Source organism: Apteryx mantelli, chromosome 6, assembly GCF_036417845.1.
Source record: "Apteryx mantelli isolate bAptMan1 chromosome 6, bAptMan1.hap1, whole genome shotgun sequence".
In the NCBI taxonomy this organism is placed as follows: domain Eukaryota; kingdom Metazoa; phylum Chordata; class Aves; order Apterygiformes; family Apterygidae; genus Apteryx; species Apteryx mantelli.
In genome coordinates, this window is record NC_089983.1 from 19,500,019 (window position 1) to 19,525,662 (window position 25,644).

Here is a 25,644-nt window from a genome sequence, read left to right on the forward strand (position 1 = left end):
TTTAAAGGCAAAATCCTACGCTGCATAGAAAAAGCAAAAGCCATAGTTAAAATTTCACCCTACTGGAATAAGCACTGTATTGCCTATTCTACAACATGCAATTCCAGGACAAAATACTGATTCAGTTCCCAATAGAGTGTGAAGACAGGAATGAAAGTATCCTCAGACTACATAACTTGATCCAGAGCCACAGCAAGACAGACAGAGAAGTATTTGTATGTTTGCTTTGGAGAAAGGGGTACACACCATTATCATTCTCCCCTCTTCAAGGACAAGTAAACTGCATCTGAACTACAATATTTTCTCATACCTTATTAGCTGTAAAGACATGCACACATACATTACATGAAAGAGAGCAAACTAAAACCTTGATCTCTTCTGAAATATCCTGTATCAGAGTACCAACATCAAATTCAATTCCTCCATGGGCATGAAAATACTCATTCTGTGCATATTGAAAATGCTGACATTTAAAATGTTGTCCAAGAGAAAATGGTGGCAATTCTCTTTCAGTTTTAAGCTCATGATCTATAAAATTTTTTTTTTTTAAAGAGAAGTAGTATTATGACAATAGTTTAAAACACTAAATAAACTTATTTTAATATTGAAAATATTAGACTATAATTTATTTTAGTGGAAATAGAATATTAATATTATTTTGGAATAACTATATCAGGACGAATTTATCACTAGTACAGCATGGCTGCTTTCAATGGAATTACACCTGGGGTGACTCTCACTTTTATATAATGTATCACAATTTAATTTCAGGTATTTGGAGTTACTACATTTAGAATACAAATTGCATCCTACATATTCAAATAGTTTTCTTTGTATTTTTAAATAAAAATGTAGAATTTGAATTTAAAAAATCAGTAAAATTACAGTTCTCTTACTTGAATATGGCTGAAGAAGTTTACTTAAATTTGGGATTTCCATCTTCTTTTTAAACCCCAGTAAAAACGGAATCAAAAATCTCATTAACTTGAGGTATTCTATATTCCTGTGGATTGCGATGTTTTTTTCTAACTGTTTCATCAGAAGCTTTTGGTGAAGAGCTAACCTCTGCTGCAATCTCTGATACGTTTCTGTATCTAAATAGTCCTCTGTTCTTATAACATTGGTGAGTCTATATACTGCATCAAACCTAAAAAAATTTTTCATGTTGCTCAACCTGTGTACTACCAAATGTCAATTTAAGTACTATATTATCAGCATATTGCATGAAGAAACTTTTTTCTTTTGTACTGTTTGGATTGTAAGTTGGATCTTCATTCATATGCTCATCATAGATTCCCTCAAAATCATGTTCAGTAGAAATATCAATTAGACCTGCAAAACATAGAAATACAAAAATCTACAAGGTCAAATGAAACATTTAAAAACACTTGTTGCCTGCCATAAAAACATATTTGTACCACTTAAATGCAAATGCTGTTCTTCAGTTTTAAAAATATATTTGTCAGAAGCACTTTGCTGGTGTACCTATAAAATGACAGTATTCTAATACAGTGGAAATTATTAGTTATATATTGGTAAAGGTTAAAAGATATTTTGTCTCTTACACCTTATTTATCATATGACAAGGTAACTGATTTTAAATCTTAGTTATACAGACATGGCAAGTAATATAAATAAAGCTATGTAAAATGATATTAGAAAAAATAAATACCAATGTCTTTAGAGATGTATTTTGAGAAAAATTCATAAGCCTGAAGCTCTTGTTATTCTCAGAGAGGGCATTCTGAGTACTTTTGAAAATCTGACCACTCATTTAAGTACTGCAGTGGAAGCTAAACTCTTTTGGAATTTTGGCAAATGACCATTTTTGGTATCAGCTTATAATTTGACCTGAGGTCCAACAATTTATATTTTTTCAAGTAATGATCCCAGTTTTTAGAAATGCCATGTATATATATGCATATTAGACTTATATTCATATGCAGCATTAGACTTATTAGGAGTGCAATAGCAGAAAATATCAAAGGAAGATATTTTTGTACTCACCTCCTGAGCAAAACTCTGAAAAAATATTTCCATCTGTTTGGGGTCTCCCATCTGCATCAATGTCCATTTCAGAGCGCCACAACTTAGAAAACCTGACACATTTCTCTTTGGGTATGTATGCCCCATGCCACAGTGCTTTTAGCATGTAATCAACACTGATTAAAATTTGTCCAATTCTGGTATCAACATAAGCTGGAGGAAGCTGACAAGAAGTGCTTTGATCATAATTAGCATCTCAACTGATCGAAGGTATCTAGTTTAAACAATAAATTCCAACAGCCAATTCTCTCAAAATCTGATGGACTTCTTTACAGTCCAAGGGTATATCTGAAACAACTGGTGCTAGCAAAATTGCAGTCCAGGAACTAATGTTTCTTAGCTGGCTCACCAGTCCAGTAGGAAGCTCTATCGGACAGTGTATGTCATCTTTTGAAGCCAGCCAACTAGACGACATGGTTGTAAGTAATTCCTGCAACTCAGTTTGGTCATACTTCTTGAAGAAGGCACTGGCATTTTTCTGCACCGCTAAGTTTGACAAATGGGTTGCCTCATCAACTTGTTCAGCTCTCGGGAACGCTTTTTTGACAGGCCTGAGCATTCTCCAAGAATATTCTTCTTCCGTTTCCAAAATAAGATACTTAAGAAAGGCTAACAAAAATAAGAGAACTATTACTTAACCCAGTACTATATTAGTATGTACAAGAAGATAATACATTTCTTAAGGACAAGATTAAAAGCTACTAACATACAAGTTGCTCTAAAACGTCAATGAATGTAAGTGATTTCAGTATGTTAAGTATTTTAAAATGTTATTTTCTCTAGAAACAACTATTTGGTCAAGAAAGTCCATAGCTTTAATAAATTCCTTTCCTATGAATAACTGGATAAACTGAGAAGTTTGCCAACACCAAATTATATGGTTTCTTTTTAAAGCTAATGCCTAAACCTATTTAGAAGTCTTTCAAAACTATTTCTAATGCTTTCCTAAAAATCAGCAGAAAAGAAACTATTGGCCTGCCTGCCATAATAGTACACCACATCTTTTTAGTGTTCTAGGCTACACATAACTTTTCTGTAATACTCTTACGTTATTCTTAGATTAAAAGTAACACAAAAAGGGTCATATTTCATCAGACTAATAGTCTTCTTTGGTCCAAACTCCAGCTGCTTTAGAGAATGATGCAAGAAATCTTGCAAGCAGGTGTCACAGGATAATGTACTGGGACATCAGTTTTCCTCAGAGCACCAGTAAAAAATAAATAAATAAATAAATAAATAATTCTACCAGTGCTCTGAAGCACTGCAAAATTAATTTTTTTAATAAATATTTCTTTACAGTCTGAGTGAGTTATTTTGGAAATCCTCTTACACCCTTAGTGATACTTCATAGGAATAGCTATAATATGCTTTGTATGAAAACGAATTAATTTTGTCTGGCATGAGCATTCCTTTTTCTATATAATTGGACAAACTTTCTAAGAAACTAGAACTGTAAGGAAGCATGTTGACTACCAAGCTCCCACCTTACAAAAAAAACACTGGAGAGCAAGTATCCAGTTTTTCTGCTAACATTACCATTGTTTTCCTTCCATTTACACTTAGAAAAATAAACTAACTGAAGCTTCTCTTCAGAGGAATCCCTCTGTGTTTCTATTTTGCCTCCACAACTGCATTCAGGTACTCACCCAGACACAGTCTGACTTTTGCTGTTGTTGTTTGTTTAAAAAAAAAAAACAAACAACCCCCCCCACACACTTTTTGTTTTGCTTGATCTTTTCAAAGAGATCTTCCTTGCATTACACAAAGGATGCCTTGCAATTTAAAATAAGAAGAGCTAAAGCTAAAGGAGCAGCAGTGAGTCCATGGAGCCCGGGGGGGGGGGGGGGGGGGGAAGGGAGGGCCCAGGGGGAGCTTCCCTGTGGCTGGGGCTCCCCCCCGGCCCAGCGCCAGCACCTGGAGTGGCTGCTTCTCAGGTAGCCAGACCTGAGCGCAAGGCCTGTGGGAGGCCCTGGGAGGCGGCAGGCCCGCAGGCCCCGTGACAGCGGCTCCGACCCTCACCCCCAGCCCAGTCCACGGCAACAGCAATGCCCCGGCAGCACCCTGGCAACGCTGCCCTCCCCAGGCTCCCCCACCTGCCACATTCCCTCCCGCTTCCCAAACCTCCAGCCCTCCCAGCTGCAGGACCATAATAATACACTAGTGTGTAAAGAAAAAAAAAATAGACCAAATATTCTAAAACAACCACAAGGTTTTACTGAATTTGCATACAGGATACAGGCAGTTTCTCAAGACGTAGCTTTATACTTCAGCTACTGAAAGTAACTTCAGTCTGCTGCATGTATCGGAGGCTTTTTCACTGTTGCTCTCCAGTTTTGCAATGCGACATCCAAACTGTACAGCCCTCTTTGGCAAAATGGCCGAGGCTGTAAGGCCAAACTCCACAGCTGCAAGGCGCAGAATCAATTTCTCACCAATTCCTCGAGGTAAAGTCAGGTCTGCTTTTTCTGAGATAGGCAGAGAATTGAGGAACGAAACAACATCTTCATCAAGAAAAGGAAACCTAAAGAAGAGATACACATGGGGAAAGACCCTTTACAAACTTGATACAAACTATCTTGGTCTTTCTCCCCTATCTCATGCAAAGACTTCAAAGCCCATGTCCGTTCCTAATTAAAGATGTACTTTAAATGTTAGTGCTGCAGTACTGCACCAAGTCTTCAAGACAGATACGCTATCTTGGAGGATGACACACCATATCACCTTTAAACTCAGAGCCCTGGAAATTTTCAAAATTGCACTCAAGAAAAGAATAAAAACTAGCATTTCTGATGCTTGTTCTATTAAAAAAAAAAACAACCCAAACCCAAAACAACAACAAACCCAGAAAATCAGAAAATAGTATGCAAGAGCAAGATAATTTTTAAAATAACATTTAAAAGTTATCCTGAGAAACGTTAAGAATAGTATACAAAGCTACATCATAACTTTGAACAAAAATATTTACACAAAAAATTCTGACAACCTTCTGGAGTAAAAGAATTACAGATATTTGTATCTAATCACAAAAAGGATTAACAGCACTGCCTGTCTGCCATTGCTAAACTGAAAATGTATGATTAAGAATAGATTTGGAAAAACACTTTGTGGCACAAGGATCTCATGAAAAGACCTTCACGCATCTGAGCGGTCCCTGCTACTGGACAACAGCTATAAGGAATTTTTTGCAAGTAGGTGCTAGTGTGGAGGAGGTAAACAAGGTTAAATTGGTTCTTTAACTATTCTGATTCAATAGCCAGGAAATCCAGTGGATAATGACCATGCTGTTGTTGCTTCAGCAGGAATATGTGGCTTCTATGCTGTTGTACCACAGCCGCTGTAAAGGCTAGGTTAGGTAGTTGTCTTTTTCCAAAATCACCCCCCAAGTCACCGCACAATGAACTTTTCAAAGTTGTGTAAAAGACAGTTGAACTTAAAATGATAAAAACAACTTGATTTTGCTTATTCCAACATCCAACAGTTGCTGCGTCTTAAAATTTCCAGATAGAAATACAATGTTCAAGTTGTTATATTTTCTTAAAGAACTCTTTTACAGTACTATAGATGACTTTCTTTTTTAACAGTACATACTAACACAACTAAATAGGAAATTAGAGACAAAAAAGTGCATACAAGTTGCAATTACACTTTCTCCTGCAGTGTTAAAATCAGAATTTAAAAGTTTTGCTTCAAATTAAGACAATACTACCTGGCTTCTTTTCCATGATCGCCAATAATCCTGTCATCTCTACCAAGATTTCTAGAAGAAATGCGATCCAACTCCATTCCAATTTCTTTATTTAGACCCTCTAAGCCATATTTTTTGAAGCAAACATGATGTCGAGAATACCCAGCAAGCTGCTCATCTGCCCCAATTCCTGTAAGTACGACCTAAGGAAACAGAATAAAAGAAAAAAGATTAATATCCACACAGTCAAGTAATATTTAGCAGATTTAAAATAGTTAACTACAACTTTGTAAGGAGAATAACTTTAATGTACATGTTTTCTCTATATGAACTAGCACAATGTGATGTGACTTACACATTTAGAGAGCCTGAAACAGTTCCCAGTCGCTGGAAAGCTTGATTTAATAGGTTCATGATCAGATCTAAAAGTACAATCATTTCTACCCATGCAAGGAAAAACACTGAAATAGTGTTATGTCTGTCACAAATATACCAGTATCTTTGAAGAACAGCGTTGCTATACAATATTTGTTATTACAATAATCAGGATCTATTAAGCATTTATTTACATTTACCTAATTTATCTATTAAGCATTTAATAAGCATTTATATGCCAGCCTTTATCGAAAATCATCATCATAGATTATGCTGCATGTCATGTTTTCAGATAATTATCTGAACGTACAAAGAGATCATTATTAATTTATTGGCTACTGGGTAATTAACAACCATCTTATACAAAGTAAAAACATGCCAAATTGTTCCGTCTAGTCAATGACAGATATATAAAATCTCATAAAGAGAAAAAAAACTAATACACCCGAACCATCATCATGCCTTCAACAGCAATTCACTATAAAATTAGAATTCTTAATATAACCAGTCAAGTGCATACTACTATTCTAACACCTGCTAGTGGTCAACTTATGTATGAAACAAAATTACCTGTGCACAGTAGCATGTAATTGAGGGGAGAATGACACTGTCTCTTCACGGTTTACTAACTCGTGACCCATTTCAATGTATTCTGAACATGAACTAAACTTTTTCTTTCTCCCCCAAACCTGAGATATACAGCTTTAAGTAGATCAGTCAACTAAATCAACTCTGTTCTACAGTGATGTTATTTAAGCAAGCTACTGCTTCACTCCAACAGCTTTTTTTTTTTTTTAAACCCTAGTAACTAGCAGAAAAATAAAAAGAACCTCAAAAAGCAAGGGCAGCAATGGACTGCGAACTCCTGAACTTAAAAAGTTTATTTTTCCCTGCATGAACCGTTAGGAGATTGTGAAGGGGTGGGGGAAGTGAGAAGAAAGAACTGAATTCCTGAGGAAAACATCTAGTTATTAAAAAAAAGACTTATTTACTTAAAACTAAATATATAAAAACAAAAAGGAAAAGCTCCTTGTTATAGTTTGAACAATCATTCACTCAGATTGTAATTACAAAAGTTTCCAAGAAATAGTCTGTCATTAGTAATGGCTAACTTTGTCACATAAATAACATGCCTAAATAATAAGCCAATAACTTGCAAGCCTGGAGATGCTGGCACAAAACAATATTGCTTAATAACTCATTAGAATTTATGTCACTAAATTTATTAACCTACTCAGTTTGGACTGAATAGCAGTTATTACTACTAGAGTTATAACACTGAAAATGATAGGTGTTGGTTGCTATTTTTTTCTAGTCATATTGTTGCCTATTCAAACTTCTTGAAAAGCCATGCAAGTTGCATAACAAATGAACCAAATACAATTTTTAACCTCAGACTTACACAAAGATTATCAGAACAAAACTATTCTGCATTCTTCCAGTGGATTTCAGAAGTCTTATGAATGTTAAATACACTTAACTGATTCCTGAAACAAAACAGAACTGTTTTTGTATAAGTCAAGCATAAGGCAAAAACCAAAAGATTTGTACCTTTGCAGAACTTTTATATGGTTTCAGTTCTCCTTGGTTACTAATAAAACCCTCCCCTCTGGAAGCAAACCAAACTGCACAGCCAATGCTGTCATCCAGGACTGTATCCAACGGATAGATTAAGTGACTAATGCGCTGTTGTCTCATTCTTTTCAATTCCTCTAGCGTAACATTAATTTCCACAAAGTTCCAGGTTCTTAAAGGGTTAAGAGCTTTTAATTCTTTCAGTCCTGCTCTACCAGTGATTCTGTCAGGAACATCAAAGCAAACCAAGTGATCAGCAGTTTTAGCATCAAGATCTTTACAGCTTTCTTGACAAGAAAGCAAATCAAGCTGTATTTCCTGGCCAATATGTTTTTTAGAGGCACATTTTTGCTTACTTTGTTCTTTAATCATGAAAGCTACATTGAGAAGATCAATTGGTTCTTCTGTAGGAACATGTTGATCAGCAAGGGCTGCAATAACCATAGAATCAATACCTCCAGAGAAGAGCACTGCAACATGTGCTTTACTGGTAGACATGCTTGGAATGTCTCTCCTTCTCTGATCTTCACCTCTAAACAGACTTAAAACCCGTTTCTTCACTGCTTCACTTAAAACATCAATAAATTGATGGACTAATTTCTTCTTGTGTTCTACTCCAAGAAATGCTTGAAGGGTTTCTATAGAAACTGCATGGTTAATGTTGCTAACATTAGTACATTGACATTCACCTAAAGCTTCAGAAATTGTTTTATTTAAGGGAATAACTGGTGCTGTGAGACACAGTTTTGATTCATTTGTCATGAGAGGCATGTAGTTTGGCAAATCTTTTGAAACTTGATCCAAAGCATTAATGAATATTTCTTCTACTGTTTTCTCTGTGCAGCTGTATTTCCATGGAAACAATGTTAAAGACAAAGATTTAGTTGTTGCACAAGCTTTGAGATCAATTTTGAAAATTCCAGATGCTGGGACTTCTTGCCATTGGTTACCAGATTCAGAATAAACACTTACAGATGTGAGACAGACAGCCCTGTCAACCTCATTACTGAACTGCCAAAGCAAGCTACGACGACCAAAATAATCCCTACCAAACCATAAACAGTCTCTAGATCCTTGATAATAAATAAAAGACCATGGACCCCGAAGTGATGAAAAGAGTGACAAAATGTCAGCTTCACTACTGCATAAGGTAAGACGACGAAACATAATTTCAGTGTCGTTCTCTAGAGATCCAACATGAACTCCATCGAAAATTTCTCCATTCCAAAGGAAAACATTGTTATTGGCATCTTCCAGAGGCTGAGGAGTCATCAATCCCCTCAAGTGAAGTACATGACCAGAAAACAGACACTCATAAGAGAGATCAGACACAGTTTTTATCAACTGTTGACTACTGTCTGGTCCTCTTCGTCTAAGACAGGAGAGCACATCTTCGTTAAAGAAATCATGAATAGTATGCTGGTTATACAAGGTAACAACACAACAAATACCACACATTGCTAATTTGAATTCAAAGGGACTATTTCTTGATTTTGGTCTTTTCTGAATTTTCTATCTCCTGATGTGCCTTCTTCAATTCATCTAACGTATCTGTGTAACAAAATAGAGAAAATAAATAATCAGTTTCATGAACTAGGTAAGTTTGAGAGGATATCTAAGGAACAAACAACTCCAGTCACTTGTTCAATAAAGAGATATACAAGAAATGATAAGAAACAAAAGTGTTATAATATTGATATAACAAAAAATAGTTTGCTGTAGCCAATTCCTCTTGAATTACACAAAGATTATAGTTCCCCCCCCCCCCAAGAAAACCACTGTACAAATACAAGGACTCAGGGAATGGCCAGCTATTGCCTATATAATCAGTACAATATACATTTGCAATAATTAAAAAAAACCCACTATCAATTAAAATGTCAACACTACAAACTGCAAAAATAGCTCTAATCAAAAGAAAAAAAGAAACTAGCAATTGTTCATTTCAGAAAGTAAAATAAGTTTATACGTCTAAATTTATACACCTCAACTTTATTTTTCTGATCTTTGTTCAATCATCAGCTCTTTTCATTTATACTCTGTTCTCCTATTTTCACAACCCCATAAATCCATTCTTTCAAACATCTAAAGATTTCTAGCTTAGCTTCCAGGTTAGCTGCTTATTATTTTCTTACCCATCCCACATAGTTTTTAGACAGTCTACTTTTCTTTACAAGGAATCAAGTGCTATACAGCTTCCTAAAGGGCACCAAAGATAGTGAACCCTCTACAGGGCATACATTCTCCCTCTTCCTGTATCTTCAGCACTTGCTGCTTTATGACATCCATAGATCAAGTGGAATTACTTTCATGTTTATCCAATTCAGAAAAACAAGCATGTGTCTGAAGTCTACTTTGTATTTAATGAACAGTTGCCTGTTTTCATTTTAATATTCTTCTGAAATCCTGAACTACAAAAGCAATTTTAAAATAGTTAACTATTAGATTAACTTTCACACTGAGAACTTACTTTTGCACTGAGATAATGTTTCTGTTCGGTCTACAAGGAAGAATATGTTGCTATTGGGTTGCTGCCTATAAACTTTCTGTAAAACAAAAACAAAACTGCACTAAGTCAAAACAACAAACTCAGGCAACCATACTGCAGCAGAAGCTGACATTGATCCATTGAGATACCCTTTACTTTTGTCCCAGAACAGAGCGCTCTGGCCTGCCTACAGCAGCATTCTAATGTACTATCAAAAGCTTTTCATGATTGCATTTCTTTTCTGCACTTTCCTTTTCATCATATATGAAGGAGCACATTCTATTTAAAAACATATACACATCAAATGTACAAATATTTTATGAATTCTTGTGGCCAATTCAAACATATTAACAACCCCCCCCCAGATAAAACAAAGGCAAGCACCATAAAATCTTGAAGAAAAAATTGTCTTTCACTCTGTTCTAAATGACAAGTACCCACCAGCTCCTTAATATTAAAAGTCATCATGCTAAAAAACACACGTGATATATGAAATGTCAGAAAGAGTTAATTCTTTGCACAATGTATAAAAAAATGGATTACATGCAAAATTCTATTATAAACATATAATAGACTTTGTGTAACTGTATACTTAATGAAGATATGGAAACAAATTCAAAGCAAGGGGAAACGGTGAGAAAAAAGATGGCAGATTTTAAGAGGAAAAAAAAGCATTGTACTGTGTTACATTGCAGAAGCGTACGTGATAAAATCATCTGGAGAGCAAATTATTTTGAGAACAGCAGACCATGTCTATGCCAGGCAGTTTTTAGCCTGTATTGAAAAAAATAGACTTGTACAATTTATTTGCTGGTCTAATTTTCTGTTTCTCCTCTTGCCTGTATGCTTATTTCTCTGATGCTAAAATGAAATAGCCAAAAGCAAATTTGTAAGTACTTACCCGGTTCTTCTTTAAATTAGAAAGCTCATCAACTACAACTTTCTGCTCTTTAATCTGGAAGATAAAAGACATACTTCAAGTTAGTTATTAAAAATAAACCAGTAAGTTACAATCCTATTGGGATTCCCCCTACTCCTATTTTAAGGCAGCTACACACATATATAGTTGCTGTTCTCTGAATGAACCAATGAAAAGAAAGTGAAAGCAAGTGTAAGAATGAAAAAAATGCCACAGGCTGCTCAATATTCCAAGACTGCTCAATATTCCAAACTGACACTACAATACTTTGGGCCATGCAACTGAACTACCTACATAGACTTCTTTTGAATTACTAATTAAAAATATTAATACACCTATGAGCTGGTGAAGCATTATTAAATAACTGCTTTAGAAAGCAGCCATTCTGCATGGAGTGGTATTTTGGCTATCCCTCAAAACAATCATTACTGGGAAGCCAGCCACCTCTAGCTATTTTCAGTCAGAGATCACGTTTTTCCCCTGGAAGAAAAAAAGAAAAGCAAGCAACTAATAAAGAAAACATGCTAATTTTTTCCCATAAGATTATTTTATAAGCTCTGCAATACACTTTATAATCACAGTTATCCTTCAGATTCTAAATGAAGTAAGTGAAAAATAAACAAAAAAACAACCCTACCACTGTATTAAAAGCAATGGAAGCCTTTCAGTTGCTCTGAACTTTTGCACAAACTTCATTAGTGAGATCTATCAGTCTGTTCAGCTGCACTGACAGATGTGGCAGGTCTTCCCACTTTCCATTACAATAGAAACTATCGATGCTAGAGAGCAATCAGGAGGAGCTTCATAAAACCAAAAAGATCAGCAAAAACTGTTCAGCAGGCACTTGTTTCTTTTTGTTAGAAACAAACATGGGTTTCTCTGTTCTTTCTTTGCATCACCCGGAATTAGTACAACAGCAGAAAAATGCCATAAAGCTAGGTTACCCAAACTAAACTTGGCATATAGAAAACTTTTCCAGCAGCTACATCAATATCTTATGTTTATTGAAACATGTGGACATCTGACAAAACAGCAGTGTCATCTTTTGCTGGAGACTGAACCAGCAACTTAAGTATAATAGAATTTAGAAGCTGCAATCCTCTTATGTCTAATCCCTGCCCTCTTCATAGCTTTCTGGGCAATCAAAAAATATCACTGACTTTAGGTAATATGATCATATGAAAAGGAAACCAGTTATTTTTGGGAAAGCAGTTCCCTAGAACTTGATAGATTTCAGACTAAATGAAGTTATTGGCTCTTCTGAAAACAGAGCAGATTTACGAGGAATATCAATCAGACCGAAATCTGCTTGGACTCTCTGAGCAGCTACAGGACAAGTAGATACTACGAGGAAAACCCCACCAACTCACTGGATAATTCAAGCTAAACCAGGAGCAGCAAGGACTAAATAACAACCTCATTGACTCAGTTCTTTATTAAAATAGCTAACCAAGACGTCAGTTAAAGCTCGTTAGAGCTTTTTTACAGCTCTATCCTGAGCTGTAAAACCGAGAACAAGCATCACGGGGGTCTTCACTCCGTTTCCTGGTAGGATTCGCCCTCCGTTTCGCTAAGCAGGGCACCACCAGGGCTAGAGGCTTTGCAGGGCGCCAGGCCCCGCCGCCCGGCCCAGCCTGGGACGCCTCCGCTTGGCGCACGCAGCCGCGGGCACCGCGGGGAGGCGCCCACAGAGCCGCGCGCAGGCGCGGGCTCCCCGCCGGCGCCGCCAGGCGGAGCGGGGCCGGTTCCTCGCGGGGCCGCCGCGCCGCGCCGCCCCGCAGCTCACCCTCCGGCTCAGCTCCTCCTTGTGGCGCAGCTTCGCGCTCTCCTCCCCCGGCCGCGGCGCGGGCCCCGACATCCCGCGGCCCTGCCGCCAACCGCCGCGCCAACCGCCGCCTTCCCCCTCGCAGCTGCTGACGCTGAGCACGCGCACACCGCACTGGAGGAGGTGCGCGCGCCTGCGCGCGGCGAGCACCAAGCTGCTTGCCCCTCCCCCCACCCCGCACGTGGGGCGAGCGAGCACGCGCGGGCCGCGCGGGCGGCGGGGGGCGCGGGGGGAGGGGCCCGGCCGTTGGAGCAAAGGCGGGAAGCGGCGCCCCGCGGAGTGCGGAGAGGGGAAAAACAAGCAGGAAAGAAAGGCTTTGCTCAGGAGCCGTTTGGGAAAGTTTGTGTGGAGGTGGTGGCTGCCCTGTGCTCGAGCTGGGTGCCAGGATTTAGCAGGTGCTTTTAGAGGTTGCTAAGCAAGTGGGGTTTTTGAAGTCTCCTTTTCTTGGCTAAATGACTTGGTTCAGTAATTAAGAATAATGGTATAATGCTTTAACTTTTGCAAGGCCTGTTAAAATTATTTTGCTGCTGCTAGTAGCAGCCCTCAAAATAGATGCCTGAAAAGTGGCAGAAGTGTGTCATCTTGGTGCTAAATCAGAGGTGGAACCAGTAACTGGGGTCAACTAAAACTAAATATTTCAAAAAGTTCTTAAGTGATTGGACTAAAAGAGCGTGACAAAGATCACCTGAATCAAAGGAGACAGCATAAATAAAATAGAGAAATACTTCATCTACAGTTGGCCTAGTTTGTTAATGACAGACAAGGAAGTAAGCTGTTAAAAACCATATTATGTGAAGAGTGTGGAGAACAGTTGGGTTGGCTGATACAGTAAAATGCATTTTGCCTGTCTTCATATTTCTTTGTGCTGAAAACAAAATCATTAGATGTGGAATAAGAGTTTGAGATGCTATGAAGTGCTGTAGCAGATGGAGGTCTGAGAAAATACCACATGGATGATTTTGGAGGGAATGGGTTAGAAAGCTTTGTGCTCATAGGGAAACTTTTTCTGATTGCAGTGATTCCAAGTAAAAATCATTTCAGCAAGTTCAATATGCTGAGCTTGTATAAAACAAAAGTAGCTATTTAAATTCTGACACTGGAGATCTCTTTCTGACCTCAAGTCATGCTTTGTTGACAGTCAAAACAGGAAGGGGAGCCGGTAAATTACTTGTATTGTGAGGGCTGTTGGAGTCCAAAGAATTGTCCAGGACAGCTTGTCCAGTGATTTAGTGGATCTGTGCCAAATTTGTGCAACGAGTGACTGGAATCCAACTGTATTTAATGCGTAGTATATTACTACATTGTTGGACTCTGCTGTGAGGCCCCTGAGCACACTCCCCATCCCCTAGGAGTGCTCCAGGCCTGCTCCCTGACAGAGAAAGCTGCTTGGGAAACCCTGCTGGTCTTGGAGCACCTGGGAAAGAGCCCGGAGGAGGCTCCAGTGGTGCCTGTCCTGAGCAGCTCTGCTCAGAGCCAGCCTGGGGGCTCCCTCCCCTTCTGCGTGGGAGCTGCTTTTAAACCAAGGACCTGGTGCATAGCTCGCACCTGAGCTGTTGTCGTGATGCTGTGGCCATGCCTGTGCCTGGCCGTGTACTCCAACCCTGACCCGCTGACTCAACCTACTGGCATGACCTCAGACCTGCCTCATCAGCAGGGAGCTTGCTGGGCCATCGCTGCGCTGTGTCTGGCTCCTGTTGCTTTCTGTGTTCTCCTGTTTTGACCTTGGACCTGCATCCTCACCGTGGACTTGTCTGGTGGACCGGACTGTTGACCGAACCAGGTTACCATTGCAGGGCCTGCCCTGCTCGTCTTGCTGCGTTACAGTGGGACTGCACCCTTGCTGGTGAGGCCACTGCCCTGCTTGCCTTGTCGTGCTGCGTTCCCACCCCCCCGACCTTGCAGGCTATATGAAAAGATTCCAGGAAAGCGAAAGAATGTTAACAAACCCCAAATTTGTTGAATAAAAATCAATGTTATGATGGAGAGAACAAAGCCCATAAAACAAGTAGATTCTGTTATTCAGCATCTAAGAGGAAGGAAAGAATAAACTGCAGCCCATGTATGCATCAGAGGAATTTCTGCCCTATCAGGTTAGACCAGCAGTTGCTAAAATAGACACAAGTTATCACAAGCAAAATTTCTCAGCAGTTTCTTTATGCACTGATCTTGTATTTTCTCAGGCTGCTGATCAGTTAATGCGCCACAGCAACAGTGTTGCCACAAAAAGAAATGAAATTGTTTAAATAAATTTTAATATTAAGTAGTTTTATTGTATTGACAACGTGCCTCAACGGAGAGGAATTTTCTGATTGCCTGTTTTTTAAAGAGCCTTAGAATGTGTCAACTAATAGAAGCACACAAGATATTAGAAAAAAATTATTCTATTGATACAGGCTTGGGGCTTCGTTCTGCTATCACACCTGAAAACATGAATAACTCGAATAACTGGACCTAACTTCTATTGTAAAATTTATGTGAGAAAGAGTCAGACTGTATGGTCATCAAATACTATCTGTCATATTTTCATGCTTCAATACCAAAATAGTTTTTATTGTTATGTTTCTATTACCATAGCATAGGGAGTATGAGCTGTGAGAGAAGGATGAATCCCAGTCTGATACATACAACATCAAAGCTGACAATCACAGAATCTTTATTATGACCTGTTATGTGTGCCAGAAAAAGCTTAGCTTGTCTCTTGTTTCTCAAGTAATACTTTACTTTAGTTACTTAGGAAGTACAGATGAAAGCATGGATACTTCTGAATGTGCAACATCTTATCAGTGAAGTGATGAGGAGTTTGAGTGCTTAGTCACTGTGATGATGTAATTGGCATGGGAAGATGGACGTGATGAATTTATATGCTGTTTCTGTAGTTTGATGACACTGCTACTGTTATTTTGAATGAAATGTGTGCTGTTGGTGATCCCTTGTTATTGTTTCTTTTATTACCTGTAACAGAAACACAAGGCTGGTGTCATAAGGACATTTACTTGAAATGTAGTAGGTTGGGTTGCAAGCAGCTCGGCATCCATTGGCACTCTAAAAACTTTTTGTTAAAGAACTGAGAGGGAAAAAAATTAAGAAGAACACTTTAGGAAATGAATATTTCAATATTTTGCTTTCAGGGGATTTTTATATGATGTGAAAAGATGGAAGTGATTTTTAAAATGGTGATCATTTCCCTAAGATATCTCTGAAATAGTTTAATTCGGTCTGGATTCACTAAACATTTTTCATTTAAATTCAGTAGTCAGATTGTCTGAAGATCCACTTCTCATTCATGACGATGTAATGTCTCTCCTGCAAGAAAAGCAACTGTTTACTTTGACAAGATAGGAAGAAAAATAGATGAGTGCTTTCCCTTGTAAGCCCATGCATTTGTGTAAAAGTATTCCAGAGGAGACAGGAATTATATAATATTACAGATATTAAGATTATTTAGTTTACTCTTTTATATGATGGTAGTAATATTTCTCTGCCTCTTCCCTACTACTATATATATCATAGTGATGCATCTGTCCTCCCTTCTTTACAAATACGGCAGGGGAGAGAAGAGTATTCAAGCAGGATGATAGTACATATAAACATGATTCACTATTATAAATTTAGGCTAAGAAATGGAAAAAGGAGCCAAGTTATTATGACAAGAAAGTTCTGAAAATATCATCCTATAGCACCAATGAAGAAAAAAAATTTCTTTCTTTTAAGATAGAGTTTGATTTAGTTATGAAAGGAATTGTATGCTCTAATCCCTGAGCTAACTGCTGAGTGAACTTGGTATCCCAGGAAGCCTCTTCTAATCCTATATTCCTAACTGGGCAACTCAAGCAAGTAACACGCACTACTTAGGAATCAAGTCAACGTCAGTGATGGTGCTGATTTTCAAGGAAATTAGTTCATATATTTATTGATAAGTATCTGGGGAATTTGGTAAGATGTTATCAAGGAAGTTAATGTAGGAACATTACAGGGTTTTTATTTGTCTCATTTTATCCCTTTCCCTCTTTTTAAATATTGTACCTCATTCTAAAGACTCAGGAGAGCTATTCCAAACTTACAAACTGCTACTGACAGCTCAGTTGTATAGAAATCTCATAAAAATCCACAAGTCCTTTTGCTATTTACTGCACTGCAAACATTGTGCAAATTTTGATAAATTATCTGAAATGTTTGTTACTTTAGTAAGTGAACTAAGAATGTTGACTTTTCCTGCTTCATGGTTTGTAGCACACATAATGATAGATGTTATGTATTCTGATAATTCTTTCAGCTTGTGAGCAAGATTGCACCTTGTTTTGATGGTGTCCATCAGCCTTTCTGAAGTTCATTGGAATTTTTGGCAGTGAAATAGGGAGAACGAGGATTCTGGCTCCTAGTAGAGGTATGAGAAAAGCCAATTTGTGTTTAAGAATATTTAACAATACAATAAATTGCAAACATTACACTGTTAGCATTACTATGTTTACCTTCAACGGAAAAAGAAACTGAGGATATAGAATCATAAAAGGTCAGTCTGACACTTCCCTCCATCTTCAGCCACGCTTCCCTGCCTCCACCCTTGCTTCGGCATAGCTGCTTGTGGGACTGTGCGGTGAGCCAGTTTAGGCAGCTGATCCAGGTTTCTCTGTAGTGTACCAGTGCTTATATGAACCTGGCAGCCCAAACTCAGCTTAACTGAAATTGGCACTGGAGGGGTTCTGGGCCTTGTCCTTCAAATTCTGTGAGAAATACACATACCTGGATCACACAGAACAGTTTTGATGCTATTGATTAATACACTTTGTAATTTGTCACTCATGTTCTGTGGAGCAATTCATTCAATCTGAGTGCCTCCCAGCACTCTGCCGCCTCAGTAATTTATTTGTTGTTGCTGTGTTACAAAGGTTGATGATCAAGTAACCCAGTAGTCAAAGTATAATTTCCTTACTGATGATCCTTTTCATGTTCAGTAATAAATACAGTTAATGTTTATGAATCAACAATTCATCACTGTGTTCCTGAGAAGGTTTCATTGATCGGTTTGTAAGAGCGGTGATAATGGTTTTACAGCATAATAGTGAATGTGAGCATTATTTTCAACTTCTGGTCTTACCACAAATTACAGATATTTCTATTGATATGGAATGTGCTTTTGACAAGTCTTCTTTAAAATGGATGGATTCCTACCATATGATTACACCTGAAATTACTTTCATTCATACCCATAAGAGTAGCTGTGCTTAATAGGGGAAGAGGTCTGCACCTTATGTCTCAGGTGCAGGTCTATGACATCTTAAATCAACTTTACTCAGGGCTGCTGCAGTCCCACCATTTGCTATGTCCTTGTACTGGTCTTCATGAGATAGGTGGTGAGGTAGGAGCTGATCTGGCTGACAATTAGCAATTGTAGTTCAGTGATATATCTTAGGTCAATCTATGCATTCTTATGCATGTGAACTTCCCTTGTGCCAGCTCAGGTGCTCTAAACTATTTCTAGCATAAAACTGTTTTCTTTTTTTGGTAGGTTAATTTTCATCTGTTTTTTCAAAGTTTAGTCAGTTCTGAGAGTGGGGCAGACAAGTGTAAGAGAAAAGGAAGTACTCAGCTGGGGCAGGGGTATGCAGATTTTTTGAGCAAAGGGTTTGTAGGTAATTATTTTATCCCCAAAGAGCAGCCTTGAGAAGTAACCAAGAGAAGTTAAATTTAATTTCATTTGAGTGTATTTCCTGACAAAGTTCTGCTTTGTGCATGTATGAATGTTTTGACTTCTGCACTTTAGGATACTCTATCATTGTGGGTTTTTTGTTTTTTAATAAAAGGGAAATGTTGATACAAACTTGGTCAAGGGAAACAAAATATAATACCTGGACACAATTTTAATTAAGTACTAAGTAGTATTTAAGAATCTTTCAAAGTTCCCATCTTTTCCACATAAAGGATCTTTAAAAATATACAAAATAACACACGTTACTCAACAATGTAAACAGTTACAAAACAAGCAGTCACTACTGATGCCAGAAAATATTTGAAGTTGCCATTATGCTGTCAGCAGACAATATTGATTAGCAAGCACTTGACCAGAACAGTATGCTCAAATGAACAAACTCCAGCTCCAACAGGCTGCTGTTAAAAGCATACTGAGAATCTTGGGTCATCCTTCTGAAAACTGCTATCAACCTTGAAGTCCTCTTTTCAAGGTATTGGCAGTACATTTGTGTCAGATGTTTTTACAGATGTGAGAGGTACAGGTTAGCATTGATTCTGCCTTCGGGGCTAAGTTGTGCTGAGTTGCCATGCTTCACTGTGGGCTAAGAATCTACATGTACTCAGTTCTGTGTCTAAACTGATGCTTGGTAACGTGCTAAGCCATGATAACATGACTGGGAGTTTGAACTTGAATAATTTACTGGATTCAACTGTAAATTATTGTAATCTGAAGAAATTTGTAGTGCTTTAAAAGAAGCACTCTTGAATGTCCTTGGAACTGAACAGTACCAGGACAATTGCAGCTCTAATGTTGGCCACAAGAGAGCAGCTGAAACCTTGCCAGCTGTCCAGGGTAGTCCAGAGCTAGTCAAAGTTAGAATGGAGTCTGGGATACACAACAGGTGGAAGAGGTCTCTAGAAAAGGCTAGAAGGGAGAGAGCATGGTCAGAAGGTGTTTGCATTTATGTTTGTCTTTTCTGGAATATTTTCCATTCAAATCATGGGCGGTTTTGTATTCAGACCTTGTTACTTCAGAATCCATGAGATTAAATTCTTAGATGCAATGATCTCTATGTTAATTTCTCTGTTGAATCTATATTTTAATAATTTATTAATTCATTCCAGGGTAGTCCAAGAAAATTCAAATTGCTGAAATCAATCCATTTTGCCCTATGGTAATCATCTGTTAATCTGATTGAGAAATTGGGATTTGAAGGGAGTTAGGTTAGTTTACACAACCCAGCGATCTGGATCTATGTAAAGTTGTGTTGTGTTTCCTTAGACTAAGTATCTGGATTAACAATTGCATAAGAAGCAGTGCAAACCCTCTAGTCACTCTGCTTTAAAATTCTACTACTGAAAAACAAAACAGAAACTCCAAGCACTCTTATGAGCTTGTGGTACAGTCGCTTTTTTCAATATTTATTCTTGATATATTTTTAAAGCAGTCAGAGAATTTCTCCTTTGCACAAAACTTCTGCATAGGTCAGATGTATACAATTCTTAATTTTCTAATTAAAGGCAAAATTTTGATACTTTTACATGGAAGATTTTCAGACTGTTGTGAAAATAGCTGAGAATTTGCATAGCATTGATCCTATTAATACTTTCTACATTCCGATTGAGTTGCTTAAAACCTGAGAGTGATGGGCCAAGCAGCTTGTTTGTAAAGGCATTCTCAGCATAGTCTTTTGGCTGACAGTTTAAATAACAGAGGGTTTAGAAATAATCTTTTTCAAGTCCTCTCTCTATTTTACAGTGTAAAATTGAAATAACTCTAATGAATACAGTGGCCTTTCTCCAGGTTGCTGTCACTGTAGCTGATAACACAGTTTGGCCTTTCATTCTCATAATCTTTCCTGCCTTAATGCAGAACACCTTGTTGTGCACTGTGCTTGAATTTAAAAAAGAGTTGAGAAGTTCATGTGAATGGTACTTAAGAAGGTAGAACAAAAAACTTTGTTTTGTCTTTTCTGCCATACAAAGTTTATAAAACTGGCAATGTCATGAACATTGAATAATGAGTACACAGGCTTATTACAGTAACTGTCTAGTTTGAATGCGGGATCAGATTTCCAGGTATACCTTTTGAGCTGTGGATGTTCAGATGTCTTGAAAAATCAAGTCTGCAGTCCTACAACAGCAAAATTTTGTTTAAAGAAGGAAGATGTAAGCCTGGTACAGCAAATTTTGGAGAGGAGATGGGACTGGGAATGCTACCCACTGCTGTGGCACACCCGGGAGAGGGACTGTGGGTTGGTGGGGGGGAAATTGTAGGATTTGGGGTGTCAGCATGGAAGGGCTGGAAGCCCTTCTGCTGATGCTGTTAAGGAACAGGGGTGTGAGCAGCTTAGAACTGCTTGTGAATGCCAGATTGACCTATGCCTCATTTGCATTGGCCTGGATTGGGGCATCTTGGTTCCAAATCTGATCACTGCTGATATTTCTGTCTAGTAATGAAAGGAAAAGAGAACTGCACCAAGTACACTTAGAGAAAAGAGTCAGCCTGATCAGTAGTCTGTTTTGTGCAAAGTTGGGATAGGAAGCCTGGAGAAGATTAGGGAGATAATAATGTGCTTGCTTCTATTTCCTGTTGGGAGTGCCTCCCTGACAGTAAGTACTCTGAAATATTATGTACTACTGATATTTTCTTGAAGATAAAACACACAGATTAGATTGCTTTGAAGGAGCAGCCAGACCTGAGCAGGATGGGCTGAAGAACAGAAGTAGCAGCTTACTTCTGGTATTCTAATGTAGGTCTCCTAGAATCGGCCTCAGTCATTTCAGCTGAGATAGGTTACGGTCCCATAAAGCACGTTCCTTCAGACACAAAATGGACCTGCCTGGAGTGTAAGCCTAGGCAAACCAGAACAATTCTGAGTGGGGTGGAGAGAAGGGGAATGGCTAATACCTTTGCAAGGCTCTCCGAGGCAAGAGAGAAGGCAAGGCTTTTTCTAAGACACCCAGTTGAATTAGGATCTTGCATAGAAGGACTTAAAAAATTCGGTGTTCTAAAGTGCTTTCTGTCCCTTTCCTCTTTCTGTTACAAATATTTGGACTTAATGCTTCCTGGTGAGCAAATACTGCCCCTTGGACACAAAGGTGAAAAAAATTGTTTTTTCCAGATGTCGCAAGGAAAGTGATTTGAAAGGAAACTGAGGTTGTCAAATTCTAATTTGCTGGAGGACACATCAGGTGAATTCACAATTTGACGAACTTCACTTATTTTAATACTTGATTTTATGTGCATTATGCTATGCTGAGGGGTTCCCATTTATCCATAAGACTTATTCCTCTCCCTGTGCAGAGGCACTGCAACGATGCCTCTAAGCTTTCTCTTTCTGCCAAGCCCAACCCTAACCCTAACCCTAACCCTAACCCTAACCCTAGCAAGAAATTGCGGCGAGCTCTGTGCCTGAGAAGCCCATTTGTGTGCCAGACGAGAAAGTCCTGCCAGGACAGGTGTCTTGGCAGCACACACCTTGCTTTGGCAGCCCCTTTGCAGAGGCACTGCAACGCTGCCTCTAGGCTTTCTCTTTCTCCCAAGCCCAACCCTAACCCTAACCCTAACCCTAGCAAGAAATTTCGGCGAGCTCTGTGCCTGAGAAGCCCATTTGTGTGCCAGACGAGAAAGTCCTGCCAGGACAGGTGTCTTGGCAGCACACACCTTCCTTTGGCAGCCCCTTTGCAGAGGCACTGCAACGCTGCCTCTAGGCTTTCTCTTTCTCCCAAGCCCAACCCTAACCCTAACCCTAACCCTAGAAAGTAATTGCGGCGAGCTCTGTGCCTGAGAAGCCCATTTGTGTGCCAGACGAGAAAGTCCTCCCAGGACAGGTGTCTTGGCAGCACACACCTTGCTTTGGCAGCCCCTTTGCAGAGGCACTGCAACGCTGCCTCTAGGCTTTCTCTTTCTCCCAAGCCCAACCCTAACCCTAACCCTAACCCTAGCAAGAAATTGCGGCGAGCTCTGTGCCTGAGAAGCCCATTTGTGTGCCAGACGAGAAAGTCCTGCCAGGACAGGTGTCTTGGCAGCACACACCTTCCTTTGGCAGCCCCTTTGCAGAGGCACTGCAACGCTGCCTCTAGGCTTTCTCTTTCTCCCAAGCCCAACCCTAACCCTAACCCTAACCCTAGCAAGAAATTGCGGCGAGCTCTGTGCCTGAGAAGCCCATTTGTGTGCCAGACGAGAAAGTCCTCCCAGGACAGGTGTCTTGGCAGCACACACCTTGCTTTGGCAGCCCCTTTGCAGAGGCACTGCAACGATGCCTCTAGGCTTTCTCTTTCTCCCAAGACCAACCCTAACCCTAACCCTAACCCTAGCAAGAAACTGCGGCGAGCTCTGTGCCTGAGAAGCCCATTTGTGTGCCAGACGAGAAAGTCCTCCCAGGACAGGTGTCTTGGCAGCACACACCTTCCTTTGGCAGCCCCTTTGCAGAGGCACTGCAACGCTGCCTCTAGGCTTTCTCTTTCTCCCAAGCCCAACCCTAACCCTAACCCTAACCCTAGCAGGAAATTGCGGCGAGCTCTGTGCCTGAGAAGCCCATTTGTGTGCCAGACGAGAAAGTCCTCCCAGGACAGGTGTCTTGGCAGCACACACCTTCCTTTGGCAGCCCCTTTGCAGAGGCACTGCAACGCTGCCTCTAGGCTTTCTCTTTCTCCCAAGCCCAACCCTAACCCTAACCCTAACCCTAGCAAGAAATTTCGGCGAGCTCTGTGCCTGAGAAGCCCATTTGTGTGCCAGACGAGAAAGTCCTTCCAGGACAGGTGTCTTGGCAGCACACACCTTGCTTTGGCAGCCCCTTTGCAGAGGCACTGCAACGCTGCCTCTAGGCTTTCTCTTTCTCCCAAGCCCAACCCTAACCCTAACCCTAACCCTAGCAGGAAATTGCGGCGAGCTCTGTGCCTGAGAAGCCCATTTGTGTGCCAGACGAGAAAGTCCTCTTAGGACAGGTGTCTTGGCAGCACACACCTTCCTTTGGCAGCCCCTTTGCAGAGGCACTGCAACGCTGCCTCCAGGCTTTCTCTTTCTCCCAAGACCAACCCTAACCCTAACCCTAACCCTAGCAAGAAATTGCGGCGAGCTCTGTGCCTGAGAAGCCCATTTGTGTGCCAGATGAGACAGTCCTCCCAGGACAGGTGTCTTGGCAGCACACACCTTGCTTTGGCAGCCCCTTTGCAGAGGCACTGCAACGCTGCCTCTAGGCTTTCTCTTTCTCCCAAGCCCAACCCTAACCCTAACCCTAACCCTAGCAAGAAATTGCGGCGAGCTCTGTGCCTGAGAAGCCCATTTGTGTGCCAGATGAGAAAGTCCTGCCAGGACAGGTGTCTTGGCAGCACACACCTTGCTTTGGCAGCCCCTTTGCAGAGGCACTGCAACGATGCCTCTAGGCTTTCTCTTTCTCCCAAGCCCAACCCTAACCCTAACCCTAACCCTAGCAGGAAATTGCGGCGAGCTCTGTGCCTGAGAAGCCCATTTGAGTGCCAGACGAGAAAGTCCTCTTAGGACAGGTGTCTTGGCAGCACACACCTTGCTTTGGCAGCCCCTTTGCAGAGGCACTGCAACGCTGCCTCTAGGCTTTCTCTTTCTCCCAAGCCCAACCCTAACCCTAACCCTAACCCTAGCAAGAAATTGCGGCGAGCTCTGTGCCTGAGAAGCCCATTTGTGTGCCAGACGAGACAGTCCTCCCAGGACAGGTGTCTTGGCAGCACACAGCTTCCTTTGGCAGCCCCTTTGCAGAGGCACTGCAACGCTGCCTCTAGGCTTTCTCTTTCTCCCAAGCCCAACCCTAACCCTAACCCTAACCCTAGCAAGAAATTGCGGCGAGCTCTGTGCCTGAGAAGCCCATTTGTGTGCCAGACGAGAAAGTCCTGCCAGGACAGGTGTCTTGGCAGCACACACCTTGCTTTGGCAGCCCCTTTGCAGAGGCACTGCAACAATGCCTCTAGGCTTTCTCTTTCTCCCAAGCCCAACCCTAACCCTAACCCTAGCAGGAAATTGCGGCGAGCTCTGTGCCTGAGAAGCCCATTTGTGTGCCAGACGAGAAAGTCCTGCCAGGACAGGTGTCTTGGCAGCACACACCTTGCTTTGGCAGCCCCTTTGCAGAGGCACTGCAACGCTGCCTCTAGGCTTTCTCTTTCTCCCAAGCCCAACCCTAACCCTAACCCTAGCAGGAAATTGCGGCGAGCTCTGTGCCTGAGAAGCCCATTTGTGTGCCAGACGAGAAAGTCCTCCCAGGACAGGTGTCTTGGCAGCACACACCTTCCTTTGGCAGCCCCTTTGCAGAGGCACTGCAACGCTGCCTCTAGGCTTTCTCTTTCTCCCAAGCCCAACCCTAACCCTAACCCTAACCCTAGCAGGAGATTGCGGCGAGCTCTGTGCCTGAGAAGCCCATTTGTGTGCCAGACGAGAAAGTCCTCTTAGGACAGGTGTCTTGGCAGCACACACCTTGCTTTGGCAGCCCCTTTGCAGAGGCACTGCAACGCTGCCTCTAGGCTTTCTCTTTCTCCCAAGCCCAACCCTAACCCTAACCCTAACCCTAGCAGGAAATTGCGGCGAGCTCTGTGCCTGAGAAGCCCATTTGTGTGCCAGACGAGAAAGTCCTGCCAGGACAGCTGTCTTGGCAGCACACACCTTCCTTTGGCAGCCCCTTTGCAGAGGCACTGCAACGCTGCCTCTAGGCTTTCTCTTTCTCCCAAGCCCAACCCTAACCCTAACCCTAACCCTAGCAAGAAATTGCGGCGAGCTCTGTGCCTGAGAAGCCCATTTGTGTGCCAGACGAGAAAGTCCTCCCAGGACAGGTGTCTTGGCAGCACACACCTTGCTTTGGCAGCCCCTTTGCAGAGGCACTGCAATGCTGCCTCTAGGCTTTCTCTTTCTCCCAAGCCCAACCCTAACCCTAACCCTAACCCTAGCAGGAAACTGCGGTGAGCTCTGTGCCTGAGAAGCCCATTTGTGTGCCAGACGAGAAAGTCCTGCCAGGACAGGTGTCTTGGCAGCACACACCTTGCTTTGGCAGCCCCTTTGCAGAGGCACTGCAACGCTG

The 25,644-nt window shown here is 40.8% G+C and overlaps 2 protein-coding genes across 4 annotated transcripts; both read right to left on the reverse strand.

Moving 5' to 3' along the window:
* Positions 1 to 304: 304 nt before the first annotated feature.
* LOC136992335 (ankyrin and armadillo repeat-containing protein-like) lies at positions 305 to 2,605 on the reverse strand. Its single transcript, XM_067298622.1, is given in 4 exon segments — positions 305 to 528; positions 897 to 1,158; positions 1,160 to 1,332; positions 2,008 to 2,605. Coding segments are annotated over 4 exon segments (1,257 nt in total).
* A 1,630-nt stretch (positions 2,606 to 4,235) lies between these two features.
* Positions 4,236 to 13,017, reverse strand: LOC106492471 (asparagine synthetase domain-containing protein 1). Of its 3 annotated transcripts, XM_067298953.1 has the most exons (5): positions 12,875 to 13,017; positions 11,071 to 11,124; positions 10,152 to 10,227; positions 9,138 to 9,232; positions 5,850 to 5,934 (listed from the first exon to the last, which is right to left on the reverse strand). In XM_067298953.1, exons 1-4 carry the CDS (start codon positions 12,944 to 12,946, stop codon positions 9,162 to 9,164), a joined length of 273 nt encoding a protein of 90 aa, XP_067155054.1. In that variant the 5' UTR covers positions 12,947 to 13,017; the 3' UTR covers positions 5,850 to 5,934; positions 9,138 to 9,161. The 3 variants fall into 3 exon arrangements, 2 of the variants coding, with proteins under 2 accessions (XP_013807772.2, XP_067155054.1); XM_013952318.2 differs by lacking the exons at positions 10,152 to 10,227; positions 11,071 to 11,124; positions 12,875 to 13,017 and adding an exon at positions 4,236 to 4,567 and having other exon boundaries at positions 5,753 to 5,934; positions 7,658 to 9,139; XR_010884547.1 differs by lacking the exons at positions 9,138 to 9,232; positions 10,152 to 10,227; positions 11,071 to 11,124; positions 12,875 to 13,017 and adding an exon at positions 6,087 to 7,499 and having other exon boundaries at positions 5,849 to 5,934.
* Between the last annotated feature and the right edge of the window lie 12,627 nt (positions 13,018 to 25,644).